We start from the raw sequence: 25338 nt of genomic DNA on the forward strand, positions 1-25338 counted from the left end.
CACTCGAAAGCTACCTGCCTAAAGGGAGGGATGCCTTCGTGGGGGACTTCTTAAGGGAAACTGCTAACAATATTACATATTTATATAATAATTAACAACAATTAATTAATAAATATATATTCTGCACATTAAAAACAAAAATTTTAGGAACCCATCAAAAAATTGTTTCCTAATTTACTGCTGGTTTCTGACTCATAGCCACTAGTCTAAAACTTAAGGGGTACGGTGAAACGAAGTAAATGTGTTTCCTTTTATAACGAAATAAGTAATACCTTTACAAATGTATTTTGTATTCCCCTCCCCCCAATTGTTTTGTTACTCATATAATACGAATGTAGTTACCATAATGGCTTCTTAAATGGAAATCAAAAAATTTTATAACAAGGTATATAATATACTGCGTTTGAAATAGCCTTTATTACTTACGATAAAATTTGTCAGCGTGGTGTATTATGAATTATATCAATTAAATGCATTATAATTTTGTTAACTTTAAATATTATTACAGCAGTAAAATAAAGTCATACACTATCAAGAAGGGCCTTTTAAATTGTTCAGCTTTTAAGCTTGTCAAAGTTGTAATTTGAAAAATAAAGATCTTTAGCTAAGGTATTCGTAAATTAGAGATTTTGCAATTCTGAAAATGTCGCTATTGATTGTGTAGTGGTTAGTGAAGGCTGAGCTTACTAACGATGTCCAAGTAAAACTTAGCGGATTGTGTATATCTGAACCCCCCCCCTCTTGCGGATGTAATACCACTTGAGCCCTTATATAGCGCATTATGGATAAAGCTTTCGGTGATGAAGCAGTTTAATGACCGTTGGTTTAGAACATTTCCAACGAATACTTGAGACACAAGAGTCGGTCATTTGAGGAGACGGGGGGGGATGTACCTTTAAACGGCAAAATCTGCCAGGTCGTGTGTTTGATACATGTCATGGCAGCGTAACACAAGAGCCCTAAAAATTGAAAGGACTCCGCCATACTAAGCCTCACGAGTAACCGAATGGTTAATATCACTAAATACTTGGAGTTCAACCTGGGTTTAATCATAGGAGAAAGGGATGTCTGCATGGAGGTTTTTCATGTTTTTCTCCATGTGTAACGCAAATACAAGTCATTTTCCTTTACGAAGTCATCCCTCCTCTAAGGCAAATAGCTATCCTCATGTAATTTACCATACTTCGTTTACCTAACCCCTATATTGCTTTGCTTTTCTAATATCAGAAATATCGTATTTCATACCTGGATCAATACAATAATTAAAATTAATTGCGTTACAGTTTCCATGATATTCATCTTGAGGTAATAATGTTTGTTTGAAGAAGCTTTATATTAAACCAGTCTATTAGTATTACAAACAACGGAATCATTTAGAATAGGAAAATAATATTAAAAGTGCGGTAAATTTCTGCTAAATATTGTTTTGACGTACCCATTTGGAATACTCCAAAGCGGTTTCAAAATATTTTTTTGGAAGTTATAAAAGGTTTTGAAGCGCAGGTGTATTTAACTACACGCAATGAAAGGAGGTGATAAAGAGGAAAATACACTTGGATATCAATACTGCCAACAAGCCAAGTTGGTAGATTTTCACTGATCCCTAGCTTGCTCAATTTTCCCTAAATCTTTTCCCTAAAATCTCTTTCCTGGTACAAAGACCAGCTTGTTCATTTTAAATAACATAAAAACTGTATGAGAGCGCAAAGTGGTGATTTTAGGTATGGAGGGGGATAAAGAAACGATGTCGAAAAGCAGTAGCCGCCTGCTAGAACAAGGCGATGTTTTGTTTGGGGCCTTTCTGCTCAACTCTGTCGACTGTAAATCTACGCGATGGGGTGCCGTAAATTTAGAAGCAAACTTTAAAAAGCCACCATTGCGAAGAATCATTTTGTGTTCCCCTTTTTTCTTCCGAGTCATTTTTCTCTTTATTTGTGTACTCGTTACTCTGTTTTATGAGGTAATTTAAAAAATTCTCTTTTGAATGTTGAAGACTGAATTATAGCCCATAAATCTAATTTAGCATTTTTACACGAGAAAAAATATGCACCTTAGAATCATCATCATCATACATAAAAGTTTAACGCCTTGAAAAATATTATACAATTTGAATTTTACATTCATTTCACTCTTGAGAGGAATCGTAAAATATATTCTATAAACTACATATAGAGAGAGGGCTGCAATGAAAACCATGTCTGTCAAATTTTGATAAACACAGTTGAATATCAAAATCGTAAAAAACAACCTTGTATTTAGCGTAGGTATAATGAAGCACTCAGTCGATTTCGAGGGCAGCTGAAGGTCCCTCCTCATCAGGAGAAAGAAATACACAGAAAGAAGAAAATAGGAGAAGGAGTCACAGAAACACGTGGTCCTTATCAGCACTGCACGTGGTTATAACTAGATTTTTAATCAGAGTTGCACTGGCCGCCTACTTTTACTGAGCCAGGCTATCTGATCAAGCAAAAAGGACAAGAAATATTAGCGAAGAATTATTTGAAGTTATTTGATTATATAATGAATTATTTGAAGTTCAGATTTTGAGCGTAAGGTGCATTTGCCCCTCGCTCCATATTTTAACTTCGCTAATATTTCTTGTCCTTTTATGCTTGATCAGATAGCCTGGCTCAGTAAAAGTAGGCGGCCAGTGCAACTCTGATTAAAAATCTAGTTATAATCACGTGCAGTGCTGATAAGGACCACGTGTTTCTGTGACTCCTTCTCCTATTTTCTTCTTTCTATGTATTTCTTTCTCCTGATGAGGAGGGACCTTTAGCTGCCCTCGAAATCGATTAAGTGTTTCATTATACATACGCTAAATACAAGGTTGTTTTTTTACGATTTTGATTGTCACATTAGCGTGTTTCTCTTCTAGTATAGTTGAATATCTCGACGGTTAAGTTGACTACGTCTCGAAGTTGTGCAGCAGAGGTTTAGCAATTATTGTACATAAGTACATTATGTTGGCGTTATTGACGAACATCCATCGAAACCTGCTTAACTGGAGCTGGTATGGTATGAGTATGATGTAGAACCACTCTCTGGCATTATCATATCCCCTATACTTCAAGGAAGAGTCTTCTACTAAATTTCAGTACAGATCTGCACATACTTTCTTCTATTCCATATGGATACCGTTTTGTAGCAGTTTGGCGGCGGTTTGATCTAGCTCTCATCTGGCTGTCTAAACGATTCGAAAATGTTCTAGTAAATTGAAATCACGGCTTTGGGCCGACCAATCGTGTTAATTCATTTCCATTTCTGAAGCCCTATGGTTTTTAAATTAATGAACGAGAAAACTGCTAGACTGAAAATGATAATGGACGTGTGCAAAAAGTTGCCACAGGAGGAAGAGTACACACTTGTTCATAGGCCTTTAATAGTTCGAAACATAAAAACGAATGGATAAAGACCAAATCAAGAAAAACAAGCCCACACTATAATTGCTTCTCCACCAGATTTATACCAGAGGTATATAGGAATATACACTCTGGTAAGAAAGATTACCTAGCATTTTTCAGGTCCGTACACGTCCAATGGAATGCTGCAACATAGAGCAGGATTTTTCAATCGTCCTTTCTTTGTTCTAGAGTATAAAGGCGACGTTTTTTGCCACCCAATAATTAGCGGTAAGCATCCAGTTTAATGACGTACTCTCGAAGAAGATACGAAGACTGCCACTAATTCTAGACACCAGTCGAAGGTCTATAAACATGTTTTTAACGTAGATATGGAATTTTGCTTCACCACATTTCGATAACACTGATGGCCCTTATGATAGGCTGCTACGAACTATGTGAAATTTAACTGAAGACCCCTCTCTTAATGTCAACTGCCCTACAACGAACAACAGGCAAGCTTTTCATTCCCCACCTAATATACGAAGGGTGAACACAACAAAAGTAACCCACGAACTGCGTGATTACTATGGTTTATTTCTCTATCTAATTTGCTTAACATGTTTATTCCGGAAATTTCCTGAAAGTACTATCCTTAAATATGTTTATTCCCGAACTATATTTTAGTATCGAATAATGGTTTGCACGCCAGTTAACTATATTAAATTTTCCGGTCTAGTCCAGACACCATGATCGTTATTATTAAAGAAAGATGTTAAATCAATAATAGCATCAATAGATGTAATTTATGTGAAATATAATTCGCATGCTTTACAAATATTTAATTTATAATGCTATTATAACGCTACTTTCTCTAGTATTGTACACTGGTGTGCAAAACTTAAGCAACAGGTGTTCTTTTTGCCATAACTCAAGAAATAATTTGAAAGACATGAAATTCAGAAATGAGAGACAGCATTTTGTATTTAAACGATGGCAAAAGCATAGTTGCGCAAAAATGAATACAATGTATACAGTATGGAGTCAAACAAAAAAAAGGCTTTAGTGAACTCATAGTATCGCTACACATGATTGTATGTACAAAAGAAAAAATAACGAGCATATGTTCCTTAGTATGGGATATGCCCTCACCTTACTGCAATGGTTGCTTCGCACCGTCTGTCCATACTCAGCACCAGATTGTTCAACAGATCTCTACGTAAGAGTGCCCATTCATCAATCAACGTCTCTTTCAGTTGTTGGGTGTTCCTCGGAGGATGCAATCATGCCGCAAGGCGTCTTCGCAAAGCATCCCACACATGCTCTGTGGGATATAAATCAGGGGACCACGCCGGCCTAACTACGCGGGTGATATCTTCAGTAGCTTCAGTACTTTCCAGTAGCTTCTGAACAGCAGGAATTCGGTGTGGCCGTGCATTATCGTCCATAAAAACGAAGCCTTCTCCAATGGCACCTTGGAACAGACGCACATGGGGAAGGATCAACTTCTGGCAGTAGCGATCTCCGGTTACAGAACCTCTGTCGGAAACGTGGAGCTCTGTCCGCCCGTTCAGCATAAATGCTTCCCCAGACAAGAACTCCAGGACCACCGTAACGGTCTCTTCCCGTGATGTTACTGGGACGAAACTGTGTCCTGACCTCTCTCCAAATCAACTGACATGGAGAATCGCTTGTGGCACTAAAACGATTCTTATCCGTTAAGAGGACACGACTCCACTGATGAGATGTCCAGTTTTTGTGCTCCTTGCACCACTCTAAACGGTGGCGTCAACTTTTAAAGGGATACAGCGATCAGGACGACAGACGGATAGGCCACCTTTGTGAAGGCGTCTGGACACAATAAACCGCGACACTTGTCGCCCCGTTGCTGTACACAGTTGCTGAGCTACGGCGCTTGCTGACTGGTTTCGGTCTCTTTTCGCCTGCAGGACGATACATCGGTTATCCACTGCAGTTGTTTTCCTTGGGCGGCCACGACCAAACTTATTAACAGCTGTACCTGTGGTCTGAAAATCTTTCCAAGCTTCCGAAACGACACTTTTGTTGATTCCGAACTCTTCAGCTACACTGGTCACATTACGCCCCTCCTCCAGCTTTCCGATCATTCTTCCATGTGTGAAGTCATTTCCACGTATGATTTCCTCTAGATATATTTCACGAAAAAACTCACCTGTAATTGCAGCGAATGTCTTTAATTGGGTCTCCGTCCTTCCTATTTTTGTAGTCTTGACTTGAGCGCCCCGACCACAAGCGTTTCGCATACGCTCACGTTGTCTGTGACGTGACGTTTTTTCCTGACATTTGCATACTCATGACCCTTCTACTGAAGTGCGTGTTCATTGTACTGATCGCAAAAACCCCTTTTCTGCAATTTTATGGATATCTGATTGAAATTTACATTATTGCTTACGTTCTGCACACCAGTGTAGTTAGTGAAAGCTGTTTCTAATGCTAATATGTGTATTTACTAATACCTTTTATTTCCTTTGCTAGTTTTTACATTTAGTCCTTTTGTTCAAGTAATTAGCTTGCTTATAGGACATTCTTTATTTGTTCTTGTGTAATTCTATTTCTCTATTTTCCTTTTCCTATTGGCTACACTTGGCACTGAAAATTAAAAATAAGTTTTAACCTCAGCTTTTTTGAAAGGGAGAAAGGTCTTCTTCGGAAAGTGTGAAGACCCCCTTAAAGGAAAATGAAAACTTCTTTCGCTTTATGAGGTCGTTAAAATCCCCCGCTTAAAATTTCTTTTTTAAATTAAAGGTAGAGTGTAGCTTATGCACTCGAGAAGGTGATAATTATCAGAAGGAAAGAACTATTGCATCAATTACCCTCTATGATGTACGCTGGACAGCGATTTCGGAAATGAGATGGCTAAATGACAGATGCCAGCCACTGCCAAAGAATGTATAAAAGTTCAAGTTCCGGTTATTTGATTAAAAATAAAATAAAATTAATTATGTTATATTTTCTAAAACAGCAACGCAAGTTGTTAAAAACAGCTACTTATGTAATTATTTTATATTATTAATAATTTACTTTATATACCTTATTGTAAAAAACATTTAAAGCTCCTAAAAACTACTGCTAACAACGCTTTTTTTTAAATTCTTTTAAGGAATTAAATAATCATAATAAACATAATTGCAGATGCAAAAATCATAGATATTTATATTGTAGGTAAAAAATTTTATTTTCAGAACGCATAGTTTTGCTGATACTTTTATTTTTACAGATACTAGAGGTAATAAAAAAAAAAAAAGCATACAGAAATTTACATAAAACAAAGAATTCAAGCAAATGGTATGAAATTCTATTTATATAACTGTAGAGTCATTAGTTTTTTTATTTTATGCTAGAGACTTGAAAATGAGCAATGCCCTCGCTCGAACTCGAATCTGGACCTCTAGATACGCCTCGAGTGTGCTACCGTTACACCACGAAGGCATGCTGAAAGGATGAAGAAAACATCTTATATACTCCCGCTTTTAAAGAGCGACTGGGGATGAGGGTCAACTCCCTCCACTCAGATTATTTGAAGAAAATGTACCCTGGGTGGAATCCTATAAATATCTGGGAGTTTATCTAGATGCGAAGCTGCTCTGGAATACCCACATCAATTACGCCATCTCAAAAGCAAGAACTACAAGAACCCAACTGATGTCTCTCCTCAAAAGAACCAGCAACCTCTCCCTCAACAATAAGATCCTTTTATACAAGAGTACCATCCTACCGATCCTGACGTACGCAGCTGTCGTCTGGTCAACTGCTGCCAATAGCCATCTAAAGAAAATCCAAGTATTCCAGAGCGTCACGCTTCGTATCCTGACAAATGCTCATTATTTCGTCCGTAATGAAGTGCTTCATAACGATCTCAAAATTCTACCCCTGGATGCCTTTTTCCGGCAAAATTCGGCCAAATTCTTTAATAGATTAACGCAGATCGAAAACCCAGTCTTGCATTCACTTCCTGCTTATGATCCAGCTGAGCCCAGCTCAGCTAAGCGACCTAGGAGCGTTCTTGATAGAACTTTTAACATCTTTCCTAGGAAGCCAAAGCGGAGGTGTCTGCTTGACTAGGAATTCTTTCTAAAATTTTGTAAATTAACAAGCACTTCACGGGCCTAACCCGACGACCCTTAACTATTTCTATATTTCCACATGCCCGCCGGACCTAATTCGGCCTAGTTTCTCGGTTTTATATCCGTGCTGCTATAGGTAACATGCTCCTCCACCTGCCAAGACCTTATCTTTTCACAAAACACGGTCCAGACAATTAAAAATCAGATTTGCAATAGTTTTAACGCTTCTTTATTATTTTATCATCTAACTTAATTATTTAACTTAAACTGTTTAATTATTAAAATTTAAATTAATATATTAATCTTTAAAATCTAACTCCCCCATATGCTACTCAAAACACTTTTATATGTATTTTTGATTCCAGCAAACTGCACAAATGTACAAGCTTGCATATCTTCAGTCATCATCTGCAATCAGGTAATTTTGGTAAATTCTGTCCCAATTCTTTATTTCCTTCCCTTCTTAATCCACCTCTCCTCTCCAACTTTAAACACTTTTCCAAACTTCCCTTCCCTTTAACTATCCTAAAACTTCTCCGTCTTTTCTACAGTTAACTTTCTTCACGGTTCTTTCCGCTTCAAAAGTTGCTCCTATTCTTCTCTCGCCACGGGCGGTAGGAGAACTTTTTCGCCTCTTCAATCCTTTTCCCCCCTTCTTTTCGCTCCACCATCCCTTGCTCCGAGCTTTAGTCTCAAGACTCTCTCCCCCCCCAGCCCATCCCCAAGGCATTAGCAATTACTGCGGTTTTCCGTATTACCTAATTTACCTTTCCCAGGCCCTGGAAAATTATGTTTCCCGGCTGATTGTCTTTCAATCTTTCCGATTCCATTAATGCAATGCATTCAGGAATTCGCCTTCATTCATCACCTCTCTCTCTTTCAATCTGGTAAAACAGGTTGAAGGAAGAAAGAATTTTTTCGTCCTTAGAGTGGACTCCTAATTCACTTCTTTCCCCGTAAACCCTTAATGGTCTCCTTCATTACCCTTCAGCCAGTGCTTTGTCTTAATCACCTCAGTTTTCCTTAACGAAGTTGTGGAGGTAATTGCATTAAGTTACAAAGGTACTCCGGAAAATATCGCCTTGGGCCTTGGGGATGAGGGGACTTAATCGCCAAATTTGCTAGTACCTATTTATCGTCCACCACTTTTTAGTTCCGGAAATACTTGTAGAATCTTTTTTTTACTTCCTTGTACGAAGCAAAAAGGAAGTATTGCAATCGCGAAAAGCTTCAGACAGCATATTTCAACGAAAATATCCACTTTGACCGCTTTCGAATGCAATTTAACGAAGTTTTTACGTGATATCTGTACGTAAGGACAGAATAAAAGACTCTTTTCCTCGAAAAAACTAAAAAACTGCTTTAAAATGAATTCTGAAGAGAATTTTTCGTGGCGTCTGTACGAACGTACGTACGTATCTCGCATAACTCAAAAACGAGTAGTACATGTAGATGTGCACCTCGTATTTTGGTTTCAATCGGCCGCTCCAAACGTATATAAATATATTTATAAATATATCCACTCTGTTACCCGGCTCAGTAATCTCAGTTTTTTTACTCTTATATGTTTGTAAATTGTACATTTTTTGCTTTAAAAATGATTGAATTATGTTGTTTTTATCTTCCGGTTAAGGGTTTTATGCCTCTAGTAAATCGGTATGCAATATTTTTAGAATTATCAACAATTTTAAAATTGTTTAAGTGCCGCTAAGCCTAATTTGATGGCGGCTATTGCTCTTGTTTACATCTGAAACAGCTTAGTAGCAGATTTGTTGCCAATCTAACAAAGATAACGCCTTCGTTTATTAAATCATGCTTAATGATTTCTGGAATTTTTTTCGAGGAAATAAGCGTTTAAGATTTACTTCGTAATTTTTAATACAGATATTTTGAGTTTTTATGTATTTTTGCCTTGTCGCGAAGTGAAAACTTAATTAATTGAATGAGAAATACTCAATCGTCTGTGAAAAAGTGTTTCTTTTTTGTTTTGTTTGCTTAATTTCTTTTATACATAGTTCTAGCTTTATTATAGTATTTGAATACAACATGTGGCAACGATTAGATAATTTTTTAAATGATATAAATTTTGTGCATTCTGAGTTATATTTGAACGAAATATAATACTGTTAAGTAAACCTAGCGCCAGAGTGTCGCTATGGTAAACAAAGTGAATTTTAAAGAATGCATTTATTCTATTGTGGTTTATGCGCTGTCGGCGAAGTAGGTTTAATTCAATCTAATAAGTTTAAATAAAATGCAAGAAAAAATGCGTATAATTTAATATTCCGTACAAGGAAGTCATGTGGTGTACACATCAGATTTTTTTAAGCAGGAAACATGAAAAATGTGCTTTGCCTTCGCCGGGACTCGAACCCTGGACCTCTCCAATACGCGTCGAGTATGCTTTCAATTACACTGCGAGGCATGCGGAAAAGGTGAGAGAAAATACCTTATCGGATTTTTATTTAAAAAACGAGAGCTTATTTTGAAATGTAAAGAAATTAATATTATAGAAAACAGTTTACTTTTCACCACTATATGAAATAGGAATTGTTAAAAAATTTTATTCCGCATTATTTCACTTCCAAATTTTTTAATAGATTAACTATTGTTGCTTAAAATTACAATAACAGTGCACATAAATTGCAATGGCAAATAAGTGGAAAAAAAAAAAAAAAAAAAAAAAAAGATCAACGCCTAATTTAAATTAACTTAACTAACACTTATTTTAAAGCAAGTTCATATTATTAGTAAAGCATTAAATAACGAACATTACAGCTTGACACTAATCATGATTACGTAGATCAGCAAAATACTGATTGGCATAACAAATATCCGAACGTAATTTACTGACAAGGAGTTTTTTTTTAAAAAAAAATTAATCGTTTGTAACGCCAAGCTTGACAGTCGTCACTGTTGACCGCCGTCATCTGCAATTTGTCACTCTTAGGAAAAAAGAACACACATTTATTTTTTAATTCTTTGGTTCCAAATGATAATGAATAGTGGCATTTTGCCAATAACAACTGTATTTTCTCATTCTGGAGGTTAAGAAACTCAGAGGATGCCGGTTATGCATTTCCTACATATTTTACAGTTATAAGAAAGCACGTAACCATGATATTAGCTCACGTGCTCAACAAATGAATTGAAATGGAAGACTTAATGCGATTTAGTATACCAAATAAAGACTACCTGAAAAATATCTCACAGGAAATGCATTAAAATATTATCATGTTGCCTAATATCTTGAAATTCAAAGACATTTAAGACATTCATAAACAAGGCAAGATAAATTCAAGAAATTCAAAGGCATTTAAGGGAAACTGAAGTCACTGTGAAAATTAACTATCTACTAAATTGAAATCACTATAAGAATTAACTAGCTGCGAAATTCTCTAAAAATGTAAATGTGGGGAAAAAAAAAATCTGAAATGTTTCAGATTTTAAATTACGTCCAAAGGGGCGTTTTTTTAACATTTTGTGTGTTACCTTTCTTTATTAAATATCATGTTCCTCGCACTTAAACCATAAGATCCAGTGCAACAGCAATATCGCAAAATAGTTTTAAAACGAGCATATCTTTAGAATTTCCGATACAGAGACTCACGCGCTGGAGATAAAAATGTTTTTTCTGCACAACGTTGCCATTGCTCGCTTTGAAATCCTTGAGTTTGTTAATCAAAATTCGTCAAAGTTTTAAAAAATAGGAAATCGATCATAAAACAAATTTCAGATTTCTAATTTGGTCTTCCACATGCTCATATTCGTTGGAGGATTACGTTATTCAAAATTCGATGACTCTATGTACCGTTGTTTTATCACAATACGAGAAATATACATACATTTATGCAGATTTTTCATTATTTAATTTCTTCAAATATAATGCAGGACTCTAACATTTTGTGGCAACAGTTTGAAAAGTGAACCGACATTTATCCGTCCGACGCAAAATGTCAAAACGAAACTAATAGTCCTTCGGGATTCAAATCCTTTGGACTAATAAATAAATAAATAAATAAATAAAAATAGCATAAAATTTTCTATAATTTAACATTTTTCTGGAGGGAAGAAAAAATGAGGAAAGATGCGATCTGCTGCAAACTTTTGGTAACTTCCCAAATGCTATATAATAATACAGGATTAAAAAAAAGAAATTAATGTCATTTAAGTTAAAGAAAATTTAACTTGTTCATAGTCTGACTGTAAATTAGGACTTAAGCAATTAAGAGAGATTTGTTTTTAGTTAAAATAAAGTGAAATAATTCTGAAATTTTATAAATGAAAGCTGAATATAGGTTAAGTAATACAGAGCATCAATTAAAATTATAATCATTGTTCAATTAACAGATCTGAAGCTTACTTTCGTGAAATTAATATTATACAGCAACATTGCATAAAAATATGTAGAAAGTAGACAGATTAAAAATATAAATAGGTTACTGATTATATATGATATTATATATATTAATAATATACATAATATATATAATAATCATTATTGATAATGATTATTAATAATACGATATATTAATGACAATTTTTATTTCTTCCGAAAAATTGTGCAAATGTGCAGTTTATTTTGTATATTGTTAGCCATTCTTTCTGTTCCAATATTCCTAATATTTTCTTTATTAATTCTTGGTTTATTTAATTAATTTTATTGAACTACTGCGATGTATAACATTATTTTTAGATAAATTTATAAGTTACAAAAACCAGAGGTAGAAATTTTTTGAGAAACGTATTTCTTGCAAATAATTATTTTAAAACCATAAATGCAAAAGTAATGTTATTTAAAAATGAATGTAACTGCTAATAATCATCTAATTAGACAAAAAAAAAAAAAAAGTCTAAATAAGAATAATCAAAAGCATTTTAAGCTGCCCAAACGGGATAGCGGTTAGTAACTCTGACTACTGTACTGAAGGAACCGGGTTCGAATCCCAGAGAAGGAATATATATTTGTAAATGTATAGTGTCTCTGCAGCACCATGGCACTGTAAATATATGGCGAGCCCAAAGTCCTGTCGTATGGTTTGGTGGTAAGAGAAGACCCTTGGACACATCCCCCCCGGGGTGCTCTCTCACAAATTTGTAACTGGACAAAATCGTACTGTCATCTATACGTTGCTCAAGGCTCTTGCCAAGAGACGTAATTTTGTACTATTTACCACGATAAATACCGTGGTAAATATTATAATAAACTTCTAATTTATATTCTTATTTTAAATTTTAAGTTCCATAATTTACAAGCATATAGTGTATAAGATAAATTTATTGAAAGATAAAATTTAAATAGCAAAAAGTTTAGGACATTTAAAAATGATATAATTAAGAGTTAAAGCAGCTTCAATTAAATCTTAAATTTCATAAATAAATCATTTTTTTTCCAAAGAATGAGAAGAAAAAGTGGTAGTTACTCAAATATATGAAAAAATATAAGTGAAAATAAAGATAAAACCAAGATATTTTTTACAGAAGTAATTTAAATTGAACCTAAAGGCAAGCAAAATGATACAAAGATTTTTTTTGAAAATTGAGCATTAATTCTTAGAGCATGCACTTAATCAAGTGGAAGGCCAAACCATTTTATAAATTAAAACCACTGAAATTTTCGAGTCTGACCTTCCCCCCTGATTAAGTACAGGCTCGAAGCATTTTGACATGTTAATTTTTTTAGCTTCTTAGCTACGATTTCTAACCAAATTTGGCCTAAGGCTTACCTTTCCTTGTACTAGTCACCTTACTTTTAGGCTCAACTGTGTTTTATCTTTGTACTAGTCTTATCTTTGCGCTGGTTTTGATTGTACTAGTTCAGTTATCTGTGTACTAGTTGGCTTTAGGTCTTATCTTTGTACTAGTTACCTTTAGTTAGTTTTAGGCTCAACTGAAATTACCTTTGAGAAAAAATGCCTCGGTTTTATTTTATTTTTATTTATACTTTTTCACGCATTTTAATGATTAACATTTTTTTTCCCTCCTTGGTCTCTAAAAGTAGCTGTTTTATTTATGGAAAATACAAGATAATACATAACAAATGGTTTAAAAAATTTAAAGGGGTAATCATTGCAGCTGTGATTCCTATGCTCTCAGTTAATGAGTTAAGCAAGTTGAGACGTAAAAGTACTGCTCACCTTTCCGTATCTTGTGGCGTAAGACCCTGTTAAAAGGGAGTGGAATATAATGATGGTCTCGTCAAGGTCCCACACGAAGACCCTCTCCAAGTTATTTTCCGGATCTGGACTCGGGTTGTTAAGTCTTCGTCCTCTTCCCTTTCCGGATTTGCCGCCTAAAATCGAGGGAATAAAAAATATGATTTATTAATGAAATCAAAATTTTCAATTTTTTAGAAATATATTTTTTTTAATTTATTCTCTGCACCTGGGGTAACGGGAAAAAATCAGTTTTGAATAATAAAATTAATAGATTAATGATATACACAAAAGTGATACATAATCAACCTATCAAATATCGGGTTTGTAGCGCACTTTAAATAAGTTTCTTGTCTAGATGAGTAATAACAAATCTTCTTCTTAGATAGCAGATTGGCTTTTAACTTTCAAATTTACCATTTTAGGTAAACAGTTCCAATTTAATTTAAACAATTCTCTTTATTAAATCTAAAAATTGGATTTCTTAAGTGGTTCTAAATGCACACTAATATTATTGCAATATATTGCAGTATTAAGCTTTCCATTTGTAGTTATTGAAGTTATTTTGAGGTTATTTAACTTTCTTACAAATTCCATATTTTAATACTAGAAACGTTTAAATATTTATTCTGTTATCCAGTTACTCTACCTGATGTACTTTGGCATACATTTAATTTCTAATGCACATTTAATTAATAAATTCATAATTATGAGCATGTGCAGAATTTTCATAATTAACAAATAAAAAGAATCGAACTCCCTTATATTCATATCTTGGGATTTTCAGTTCCCTTTTAATCCATTCCTTTTTCAGATCTTATTGTGCCGTATTCAAGTTTTCATGTATGTAGAATTTATATATTTTGTATTGCATTTATGGCAATTTACATTTAAAGGATAATTTTTAGAAATTCTTGCACCATAACTCTAGTTAACAGAAGATGTTTCTAACACCTTGGTAAAGTTTAATCTTCAGAACGCAGCTGATTTTCCAACCTAGTTTCAGGCTGAATTATTTGTAAAATTAATTATTTGAAATTATTTATTAACAAAGATGGTCACTAAATTACTCTAATAATATTTCTTACTGTTGTAATTTATAATACAACGAGTTCATGTGATTTATAATGTAATTCATTTATAATTTTTTCAGCAGTATTGAAATTAATAGCAGCTACTGATAATGTTATACATTTAGGTTACAATGATTTAGATTGCCATTGCCTTCTTCACTGATGCTTTTATGCTACATTCCTAAAATTTCATAATGGCATACAGATAAGTTTAACTCATTCACGAAACATGTAAATCTCTAATTCAGCCAACTTTTGTTCTTATCTGTATTTCTATTTTCCTTAATATATTGTTCAGCCTAATTTCAAAAGGTCTTATGATCAAGCGGAAAAGTCACTAAACGTTAGTATTAGTAGTATATTATTAGTAGTTTTCAAAAGCAAATTTTAGGATAAAAATTGCGAGCAAAAAAGACATATCTATTGAAGGACTTGTATTCACTGAATATTGTATAACTGAAAAACGATAAGCCAAAAATTTAGGGGAAGACAATTCGAGTTCGACCAGCCGAGCAAAGTTAATATTAATTTTGAATTCACATCGTGACATTCAGTAAGAGTTATCGAAGTTCTGCTACGAATAAAGTTGAAAAGTTAAATGGAGATTCATTGCTTACCTTTCTTTGTAGCTCCATTTGTTGTTTCTAATTTCACCGGTGATGATGAGTGATGACTTTCAAGGACGAACTGCGTGACTGAAACTTCTGAAATAAAAAATGAAGCTGTGGAAGTGATCTAAAGATTCATATTTGAAATCATTTATCAAATAACTTAATAAAAATCCGAGTTTTAAGATTATAGACTCTAGTATTTTTTGGTAACATAAACTCACGAGCTCTAGAAAGACTGTAGAGGAATTATCCTCGGGTTTTTAGAAGTAGGCAGACAAAATCAGAAGAGTTAAATAGCCCTTTTATTTCATCACAAATAACTGACAGTCGATCCCACTTGGGTTTACATAAGCCAACACTTCTGTCTTAACTTAAAAGAAGTAATGATGAACTTAAAATAAAATGTAAATAAATGTAAAATAAATGTAAGGATCACAGGATAAAGTAAACACGCAGGAAGGCTCTGGCTCATAGCAGCCGGCAGCACAAGTCTAATGGCTAGAAGCACTCAACGCCACAGAATTAAATCACTATTAAGTCACGGTAAGAATGTGGCCTCAAACAGGCAGATCACGCTCTAAAACCACCTTGCGAAACCTTCGCTTAAATAGTAATTCTTTTGCCCTTGCCCTTAATCGGAATAAAATCGTAAATATCTAATTTACATTCTGGCAAGGAAAGCATGGGTGAAAAGGAAAGTGAAAGGGAGTAGCTTTAACTAAAAATTAACTATTAGTAATTAGCTTTAACTAAAAATTAACTATTAGTAATTAGCTTTAACTAAAAATTAATTATTAGTCAAAATAAATAAATAAATCCTCGCAAGATACTAATCCAGAATCAGTCAATCTTAATTTAACTTTTACTGCTCTTTATTTGCTATCTACAGTTATTATTTATTTATTCACGTGTAGGTAGGTCTCTTGTTTCAAGTTTTAATTTTTTGCCTGCCAATATTATCTACAAATTAAATATCCTTAAATATTTTCTCGTTTATCACTAACTTCGCATTTTATTATTCTTAATTATTCATCTATTATGAAACAAATATTGTAATTGTTACTGCAAAGCACCTTTCGAAATTTTATTGTCATATTATTAAAGCGGGTTAATGAAAAAAAAAAAAAAAGTATCAAGCCTGCTGTGGATCATGACGGGAATGTGGAAAGTGAATACGACCATGTAACTATAGCTATGCGGACTAAAGCTTTACAGAAATATTTCCTTTTCAACATTTCCCAAACATTCTCCCCCCCTTAATTTCAGTTTTTATTTATTACAGTACTGCTGACGGTACTTTTTGGACCATTAAAAAAAATTCAAAAATTTTTAACTACCAAATTTTTATTATTTACTGCTGTTTAAATCCATTGTCACTAGTGTTTCCATCTTTACATCAACGAAGGTAGATAACTGAACACTTCATTAACATGCAGCATTAACGTAATTGTACTGTTGAAGAAGTAAATATTACCATAAGTTGAAGCTAAGTCACATTATGACTTTCAATGAGATTCAGTTTTTAGAAACACTGACAGCCATTGGAATCTTGCATAACCATAGTATTCTTGCATAGTTGTCACACTTTTGTCCAAACACACAGACAAAATACCTAGAAAATATATTGTGCTGCATGCTAGAAAAAAGCATTTAAAAAAAATGTCCTAGACTGTATAGATAATACGATGTTGGTTATCGCTGGATGGTACATTATAAGGTATTTTCTCCCTTCTTTCCGTGTGCCTTCGTCGCTTACCTGGAAGCACCCTGAACGCGTATTAGGCAGATCAAGAGTTCGAATCAATTTTAAAAATTACCAATTGGATGTCCATGGCCAGGGATAGAAGAGCTTGGAATTCGATTCTGAGGAAGGCAAGGGCCCATCCTGGGCTACCTGGCCATTGAAGAAGAAGAGTTCGAATCGCGAGATGGGCATTGCGAATTTCTTCAGTTTCCTGACATAAAAAAATTCTAAAAGGCTTAACAATTGACGCCGGAATTAAAAAGGTGGTGGACGATAATTCGTCCCCACCAGGATTTGGTGATTGGGTCCCCTAATTTCCAGTTGGTCTTCTCCCTCTTCCGCCTGCAGGCAGGGTTAACTGCAAGCACGCTCGACGCGTATCAGGGAAGTTCAGATTTCGAATCTTGGTGAAAGCATCGCACATTTTTCATGTTCCAGCATCGATATAATTTAGTGATTCTACAAGATCTTTCATCCGAAGGCTAGAAGTTGTATGGAGGCACCTAATAGGCGGTCACTGTTACCTTCTATGATGGGGCAGACAATTTACATCTATGCCTTCTCCGGGATTCGAATCCAGGCCCTTCGGTATCGCAGTTGGCTCCTCTAATCACTATACCGTTTGGGCGCCATGTCTCAAATGTTAACCATTGAATAACTGTAGACGACTTAAGCTACTTCTGCAGAATGGAAATCTGCTGCGCTTGATAAACTTTGTTAGGCATTTCATAGCTCAGTAAAGATTTTGAACATAGTTAACATAAGAATTTAATTTCAGTCCTTTTAAAGACATCGAGTAGTATAATGCAGACGGACTAAAAGGTGCGGATTTCAAGTAATTTAATCAACAATCCCTTCCATCTTATTCAAAGTCAACAGACTTCTAAATATTTGGCAGAGCTACAAGAGTCCTGTCGTTACTACCACTTTAAAACTTTTCCCATTAACTCTCGCGCTTTTACCACCGAGAACTGTCCTCCCCTTTGACGAATAAAATGTGGTTTTTCGGGATTTTTTTGTTTATTTATACAACATATGAAGAGTGCTGTTAGCACCTTTTTTGCACTTCATCAGTCAGCGTCAGTCGTGAGTGACTGGGAACGAAAGTTGAATGTTTTTGTTGGAGACCATCACCAACAGTGGAAAAGACCTCCTAAACGACTTCATTGTAAGAGAGGCTTTCCTTCGATGTGTCTTGATGACAGATACTCCTGAGAGTTTTACTTCAGTGAATAGAGATACTGACAAAAGGATTTTGATGGGGAAATAGTTAAGGGAAAAAATCCCTCTTTCTTCAGCTTCTCAATGGGTACCTTTTGTTCGGAAGCGGTATCCTCTTTAAAGATTTAATCTGTGTTTAATTAATTTATCATTTGCTCAAATATAAAGCAAGCATAGCTATCTCTGCATTGGTGTTCCAGAATGAAATGCAGCGTATAGTCAATTATGATAACAAACTAAATTTAGATGCTTGCAGTTTACCTAATGAAATGAGACTGTTGGAAACTGAAAGTTAGCTGGGGAAAAGACTTTTAAGTGCATAAAAAAGTGGATATTCTCCAGTAAATTTTCAAAATAGCATGAAAAAGTGCAGGTTTCGCATGAAACAGAAAATCTGGGAGGTAATTTATATTTTAAATAGGATACTTCAAATACTTTAATGTAAATCTATGTTCATCTACAGGTAACTTTCTGAAATATATGCAAGTTGAATTCGGGATATCACCAAAGCATTATTCTAAGTCCTTGGAAAAATATATTACAGTTAATTATCTTATGAAAACTGTCCATATTTCTAAAGGATTTAGCCTTCTATGGAGGTGGTGACCCAAGACAGCTCACAATCAATACCAAAGTTTAACTATATTCTCAGAAATAATAGTCATTTTCTAATGTGATCTTCTTAGAAAAGCGGTCACTTCGGGAAATGTTATGCTCATTGAATTCACCTCTGATAACTGCTTGAAAAAACAGATTTCTCTTTGAGAATAAGTATTTAAATGAGAAAATTATTCCATGTAAATTTTTAATGACATGTAATTTCGTTGTCAATATTTAAAAGGCTCAAATAATTGTTTAGATTAAAAGATTGTTTAATAAATTGTAAGGTTAATCCTAACTTGTTAACAGTTATTTTTAGATAAAGCCACTTTAATTTCAGCTTACAATTTTCTACCACAATGCGTTTTTAGAATCGCGGTTAAAAGCAAATGCAGTACTTAAAGTCGAAGTTCCACTGACTTCGTTGGTTGGTTGGTTGGTAACGGAGGACGGGCACGCCTGATGTCTAACAGAGGTAAACAGGCATGTGTCCCGCGTCCTTGACTAACCAGGAGCAACTCCCTGAGGCCTCAAGAGGTCGCCTCGGGAGCTTGTTAGAGAACCAGAGATTCTGAGTAGTGCGCGTTCGCAGTTTGGCTACACTCTGCCTAAACTATTACTACGCTCGGCCGTGATTCAAGCCCCTGATAGCTTCGCCATTTAGTTAGCGATTAACGAGCCAACTCCTGTAGAATTTTGATAGCTTCGGCGCTATATCTTTTTAGTTAAGCATTAGTTTAGTTCTTAGTATTCTTGAGTTAAAGCCCAAGTGGAGGCTGGTTTGTACGCCTGAGAAAGGCCCATATGTAAACTTTATTTTGAACAATGAAGGGTAATTAACACTTCTTTAGTTTCTGTTCTCTGAGCTAAAGCGATTATTCGCTTACCAGTTCTCAAGGTTCCACACACTTAGCTGTAAATTCTAGGTAGGAACCTTATAAAATAATCAATTTATATATATATATATATATATATAAAACTGTTGTGGAAAACATACCTAACGTAGAACATGGCGGCAGTTGGGACAGTTGGTATGTTGCTGTCGTTGGAACACTAGGAGATGTTGCTAAACTCAAAGGCGAATTGCTGTTTGCCTGAGGCATGTAATTATAACCTTGAGTGGCATAATATGGATACCCACTTTGGCTATATCCACTGTAAGAACTGTAGTCGACACTCTGAAATAAAGAAAGATAGTACAAATGAATTAGTGTGCTTTGTTAATAATTTTATTTGTGCATCTATAAGGAGTACAGGAACATTGTTTTAGACATTTATATTAAATGAGAAAAAAAGGCTGCTGGTGATGAAACTACAAGAATTAAAGTTTCTGCTTTATATGTCCTGAAATCACATTTCACCACTGTGAGTATGAGTCAGTATATGTACGCAGAATACTACGCATGTGCACATATAAGCAAACAAATATTATTCGTAAATGTGATTAAAATTTGGAATTGTCAAACTGAGTATTTCATTCAATTATCAAAGGTTTTATGATTTCTCGATGTCTTTTTCAAATGCATATAAGGGAAAAAATTTCACTGAAAGTACAGTTCCATTTAGCCAACAGGTAATAATTAAAATAATGATAACATTTACTTCATAGAATACGGATGGAGATGTCATCAAAACTTATATAAGAATATAGGCAATTAATTCTTCATCTTCAAGAGTATACCATTATTGACATCTTTTCTTCTGAGCAGGAGTGAATATTATATATTTAAAAAAAATAATACTTTGGAAAGTAACTAAAAAAATATAGAACCCTACAAATTATGTGGACAATAATAATAACACGTAAGTAACGTGTTTGTCTTTTTGGAGAAGTCACGAAAATTAACAATGTGATGCTAGCCAATTAACTGTAGCAGAGAAAAATAACTATTACATATTGTTACGAATTTGGTATTTAAAAAGCTAATGTTGGTTCAATTATAAATTAAATGGTTTTATTTCTCGCGCAGTGCAGCGCGTGACGAATATTAAAAGAAAGCTAAGCCGGAAAAATTGAAAATACAAGAGCGCGTGAATTAAATAAATAAATAGCTCTTTTTGATTTCGAGAAAGTACTGGAAAATTCTAGCGCGTGATTTTAAAATCTTATAAAAGGAGGAAAACATCTCAGTTCGTAGGAGTTGCTTAGTTTGTTGTTGTTTAGAAAACTGCTCTTGTTGATTGTAGCGAATTCGCGGATTAGCTTTCTTTTAATATTCGTCACGCGCTGCACTGCGCGAGAAATAAAACCATTTAATTTATAATTGAACTAACATTAGCTTTTTAAATACCAAATTCGTAACAATATGTATTATAAACATCTTTTAAAGTTAATTTGCTATAATATACAATATATATAATAAAATACTTGCCTTTAGAAGTATTTCCCATTTTAGGCTATAACCTTCCATTCTCAACAAAAAATTAGTTTTGAATTTCTGAAAATTAATTTTGAATTTTGAAATTCTGGAAAATCATCAGAGAGCACTCCATTGCAAATTGCCACAATAATTTACATAGTTTTGTATCTTTATTTACATTATTTTAGAAGCTTGCTTTTATCACTTTAGATGAGTAGATTCATATCTATTTCTTTTTTAAAAAGCCGGGAGTTTAAGGGTTAGGAGAACTCATTGCAAAAGATAAACATATATAAACTTACTTGCTGAGATGGATAAGATTGTGCATTTGCAGCATTGCTGGAAAAACCACTAGCCGAGTAAGCACCACCTGTAAAATTAAAATTAGTATTATATTTTCGAAACGTGAAAGGCGAAAAATGCCCACAGTAACCATAAAAGGAATTTTTAAATTCGCTATTATTATTATTATTATTATTATTATTATTATTCCAAATTTATTCTAATTATTTCTTTACCTTGTTTAATTTTCTTAGCACATTGATTAGAAACTTTGAAACATAACGGAAAACATTGCTCTTTCAAAGATTAGTCTCATTTCGAAAAATTTTGTTTCATTATGTAGCAATTTATTTTGCACTTTGGGGTATCTGAATATCAAAGTTTATAAGTATCAAAGTTTATAAGCGATTTTTGAGTCTAAAGATTAGGAACTTTCTATTGTATAATCAAATATGTACTACACAAACAGAGATGGGGGAATTCTATATCAGCATAGTACAACAAATAACAAGTAATATTATTATATGAAAAATATTACTTGTCATTTGTTAAAAACAAGTAATATTATTATATGGAAACTAATAAATGTGTATTAATTTAGCAGTCAAACAACAAAAATCAACGTTATATTTTCTAATTTTCACAGGACTTTTAAGGTTGATGTCAGTTGAGGCAAAAAAAAAAAAAAAAAAAACAGCAGCAAATATGTTAATGCAATTGAAGTATGCTGAAACCTTGAATTTTTTTCAAAATAACTACTTCAAAAACAGTAGTCAGCGTTATTTGTTGCCCACTTACGGTCGCGAGCGGTAAAAGCGGCTGAACACTGGTAGTTCGGTCCGCTGCTTCGAGTCTCGCCAACGGGCTGGCTGCATGAATGTTTTCGCGGTTTGTACCTCGATACGAGACAGTTTACTTTAAAAAGACCTCCGCGAAGCATCCTTTCTTTTCCGTGTAATGCCTAATGGCTGGAGCCGTAATAAAAATAAAAATTGCTAAATGCTCTTTGCATGACATTATGCAGATAGCATTCGAAACAAAAATAAGTTGTCGTTAACAGAGATTGTGATAACTTTTTTTTTTTTTAATATTGAACGCTATCCTGATTTGAAATATGATTTTTATTACTTGTTTTTGGTTTTCAAGACGTATTTAATTCATTACGTCAAGTAATTAAACTTTCAAAAAGTCCTTCGACTAGTTCTCATTTTGAAATTACATGTGCTCCAGCTTTCATTCCTTTTCGATTATGAGAAGCCAGACCGTATCAACAGACTCTGAGGATGGCATTTCGCGGTCTCGAGTTGGTCATAATTTGTCTTGTATAACATAAAATAGTTTCCTAGCTATTTTTAATTTTGAATGTGGAGCTTTGAATGGCAATAAGTTCGTGTAAACTCGAGCAAAATTTCTTGCACTGATAGAAATATATGCATTAATCGTGAGATTTATTGGCTTAGTATGTATTAACCCCCCCCCCAAAAAAAATAAATAAGTAAGTAACAAATAAAAATATTAACGCTTTCAGATTTTATATTACGCCTAAACGAGCGTTCCAGGTTCCCATGTTTTTATGGAGGACTATGTTATTCAGAATTTGATGACTCTACTTACTGTTGTTTTTTCAAAGTGCGATAAACAAACATATACATTGATGTAGATTCTTCATTATTTAGTTCCTTTAAATATAATACAGGGCAATAATATTTGGTACCAACAATTTGAAAAGTGATACAGCCGTTTATAGTGATTCGAAGCAAAATTCCATTTTGAGACTAATAGCTTTTCGGGGCTAATGCCAATTTGGGTTAAAAGCATTGATTCGAAATTAAAGTGAATGAAGTAATACATGAACTAAATAAATTTCGCTATCTAAATTCATTTTAATAAAATTAATCATTTTTGAATGAATAAAATTCCGCTATATATCCCAAATTAATTCTCCTTATAATATTTTCAATATTTTATATATAAATAAGATAATCAAATAATTATAAATATCATCAAATTCAGTAATTTATAAAAGCACTTCATTAATCGAATCTATTTATCTATCGATCTTACTTCCTACATCAATCTGTCTTTCTGCGTAGGTCGAATTTAGCTATATTTGGTCGGCTATTAAAAACGCATTAACGTACCCATAACACAACTACAAACGAATCTATAGTCATTATAGTTGAACTGTGCCTACAGCGGAGAAGCTTGACGATTTTGGCAGAGTAACAGTGTAAAATGTAAAAGAAAAGCTAAACAAGAATAAAAACAATCTAGCAGATTAAAATAAACAGCTGGCGGCACCGCTTGAGATAAATCCGTGCCACTTTCAAAATTGTGGTAAACAGTCTCTCTCTGGGTAATCCATCAGTCGTTTTTCACGCCTTAGTCCAGAATACGCTGGCTTGGCAAGACCTCCATTTTTGCCCCGAGCCTAATTGCCTGGAACTAATAGAAGCTTTCCTGGGCTGTAATTAGAATTTTACTCTGCATTCGGGCAAAAAATGAGTTGTAAAACAAAATGACTTCTACTTTTCTTATCCGTTCGTTTCGTTACTTATTTCAAAAGCAGTGTTTCCGAATACAGTTTTTACTAACTCTTAAATTACATCCGATATATGATATGGTAGACAGTATTAACATATTAATATTTTTTTCAATACCGAAGTGAAGATCAAATGCAAAATTCTGCATTTCGTTATTTAAATATGTAGAAATAAAAGAATTATTGGTAAAAACGAAAGGATTAATAATGATTTCATTTAATATAAATCCTAATGCTCTAATGCTCTTCACTAATTTTAATTTCGGTTATAATTAACAAAACTGTGTTCCAAGACAATTCTATAAAATTTGATCAACCGTTTGCTTAGTAAAAGATAGAAAAAATGATAAACCCAAGTGAGTTTATTTTCAGTTGGAATTTTCATTCATAATATGCTTTAAAATTGCATCAACTGACTAAGACACTAATTAACTAAGATATACAATGGTCCGTAAAGTCATGGTGCACATTTGATCGGTCACAGGAAAGCAATAAAACAGGATAGAAATGTGAAATCTTCAGCAAACAAAAGGAAAATTCTCCAAGGTTCCCTAGTATAATGTGCAAGCATGTGCGCACACAGGTGATGATGCAACACCGCGAACTGCGAAGTAGCAGATCAGCCCATCCACGTCCCACGCCAGTCGAGATGTGGACCGTACAGAGGAAAGTTCAGTGTGTTCTGTTGCTTGTCAAATTCGAAACAGTGACCAAGGTGCAACGTGAATATCTTCGCATGTACAACGAACTGCCACCACATAGGAATAACATTAATCGGTGGGATATCGGCTGCTGAAAATCCTCATGCTTACGTAGAGTACGAACAAAGAATCTCTAAGGAGAAGAATGAAAGCTTCCATAGACACAATGTAAACCTGTTTCGCCTCTGCGCCGCTGTACCGAAGAGCCACGGCTATGCAGTGAAACACCAGCGCAGGGTGAAATTTAAACAGCGCAGTTCGAGGAGATAGTAAATTTTTTACTTTGAAATAACTCAAAATGTTTTATTTTCATACATTTCTGGAGTTTTATGAGCAAAATATGTTAGTTGGAATTTTGGGGCGAATTATAGAAATCCTGTCTAGTTTTTACTTTCAATTTAAACAGCGAGCCGTACGAAGACAAAATTTAAATGAAATAAATTTCTTAATTCTTTTATTCTGTAAACTTAAAAAGGGGGGAAAACACATGCCATACAAACGTAATAAATTTTTATGGATCCATAGTTAAAATTTTACAGTGAAATTTTAAAAGCAAAATTTGCAATAACTAACTGAAACAGAAAAAAATATTTAAAGACAATTAA

The 25338-nt window shown here is 34.0% G+C and overlaps 1 protein-coding gene across 6 annotated transcripts in view; it reads right to left on the reverse strand.

Annotated features, from left to right (window-relative positions):
• Positions 1–25338, reverse strand: part of eya (eya transcriptional coactivator and phosphatase 2) — a 493645-nt gene that overhangs the window by 64937 nt on the left and 403370 nt on the right. For all 6 annotated transcript variants that reach the window (XM_085814100.1, XM_085814095.1, XM_085814105.1 and 3 more), the window contains exons 9-12: positions 21511–21578; positions 19846–20026; positions 15290–15376; positions 13582–13736 (exon numbers count right to left, since the gene is read on the reverse strand). In XM_085814100.1, the coding sequence (XP_085670226.1) occupies positions 13582–13736; positions 15290–15376; positions 19846–20026; positions 21511–21578 (491 nt within the window). The remainder of the gene's footprint in view (positions 1–13581; positions 13737–15289; positions 15377–19845; positions 20027–21510; positions 21579–25338) is intronic.

The sequence above is a fragment of the Stegodyphus dumicola genome, chromosome 1 (assembly GCF_044657685.1).
Source record: "Stegodyphus dumicola isolate Sdum_Otavi_A_Nest chromosome 1, ASM4465768v1".
NCBI classification, from domain to species: Eukaryota; Metazoa; Arthropoda; class Arachnida; order Araneae; family Eresidae; genus Stegodyphus; species Stegodyphus dumicola.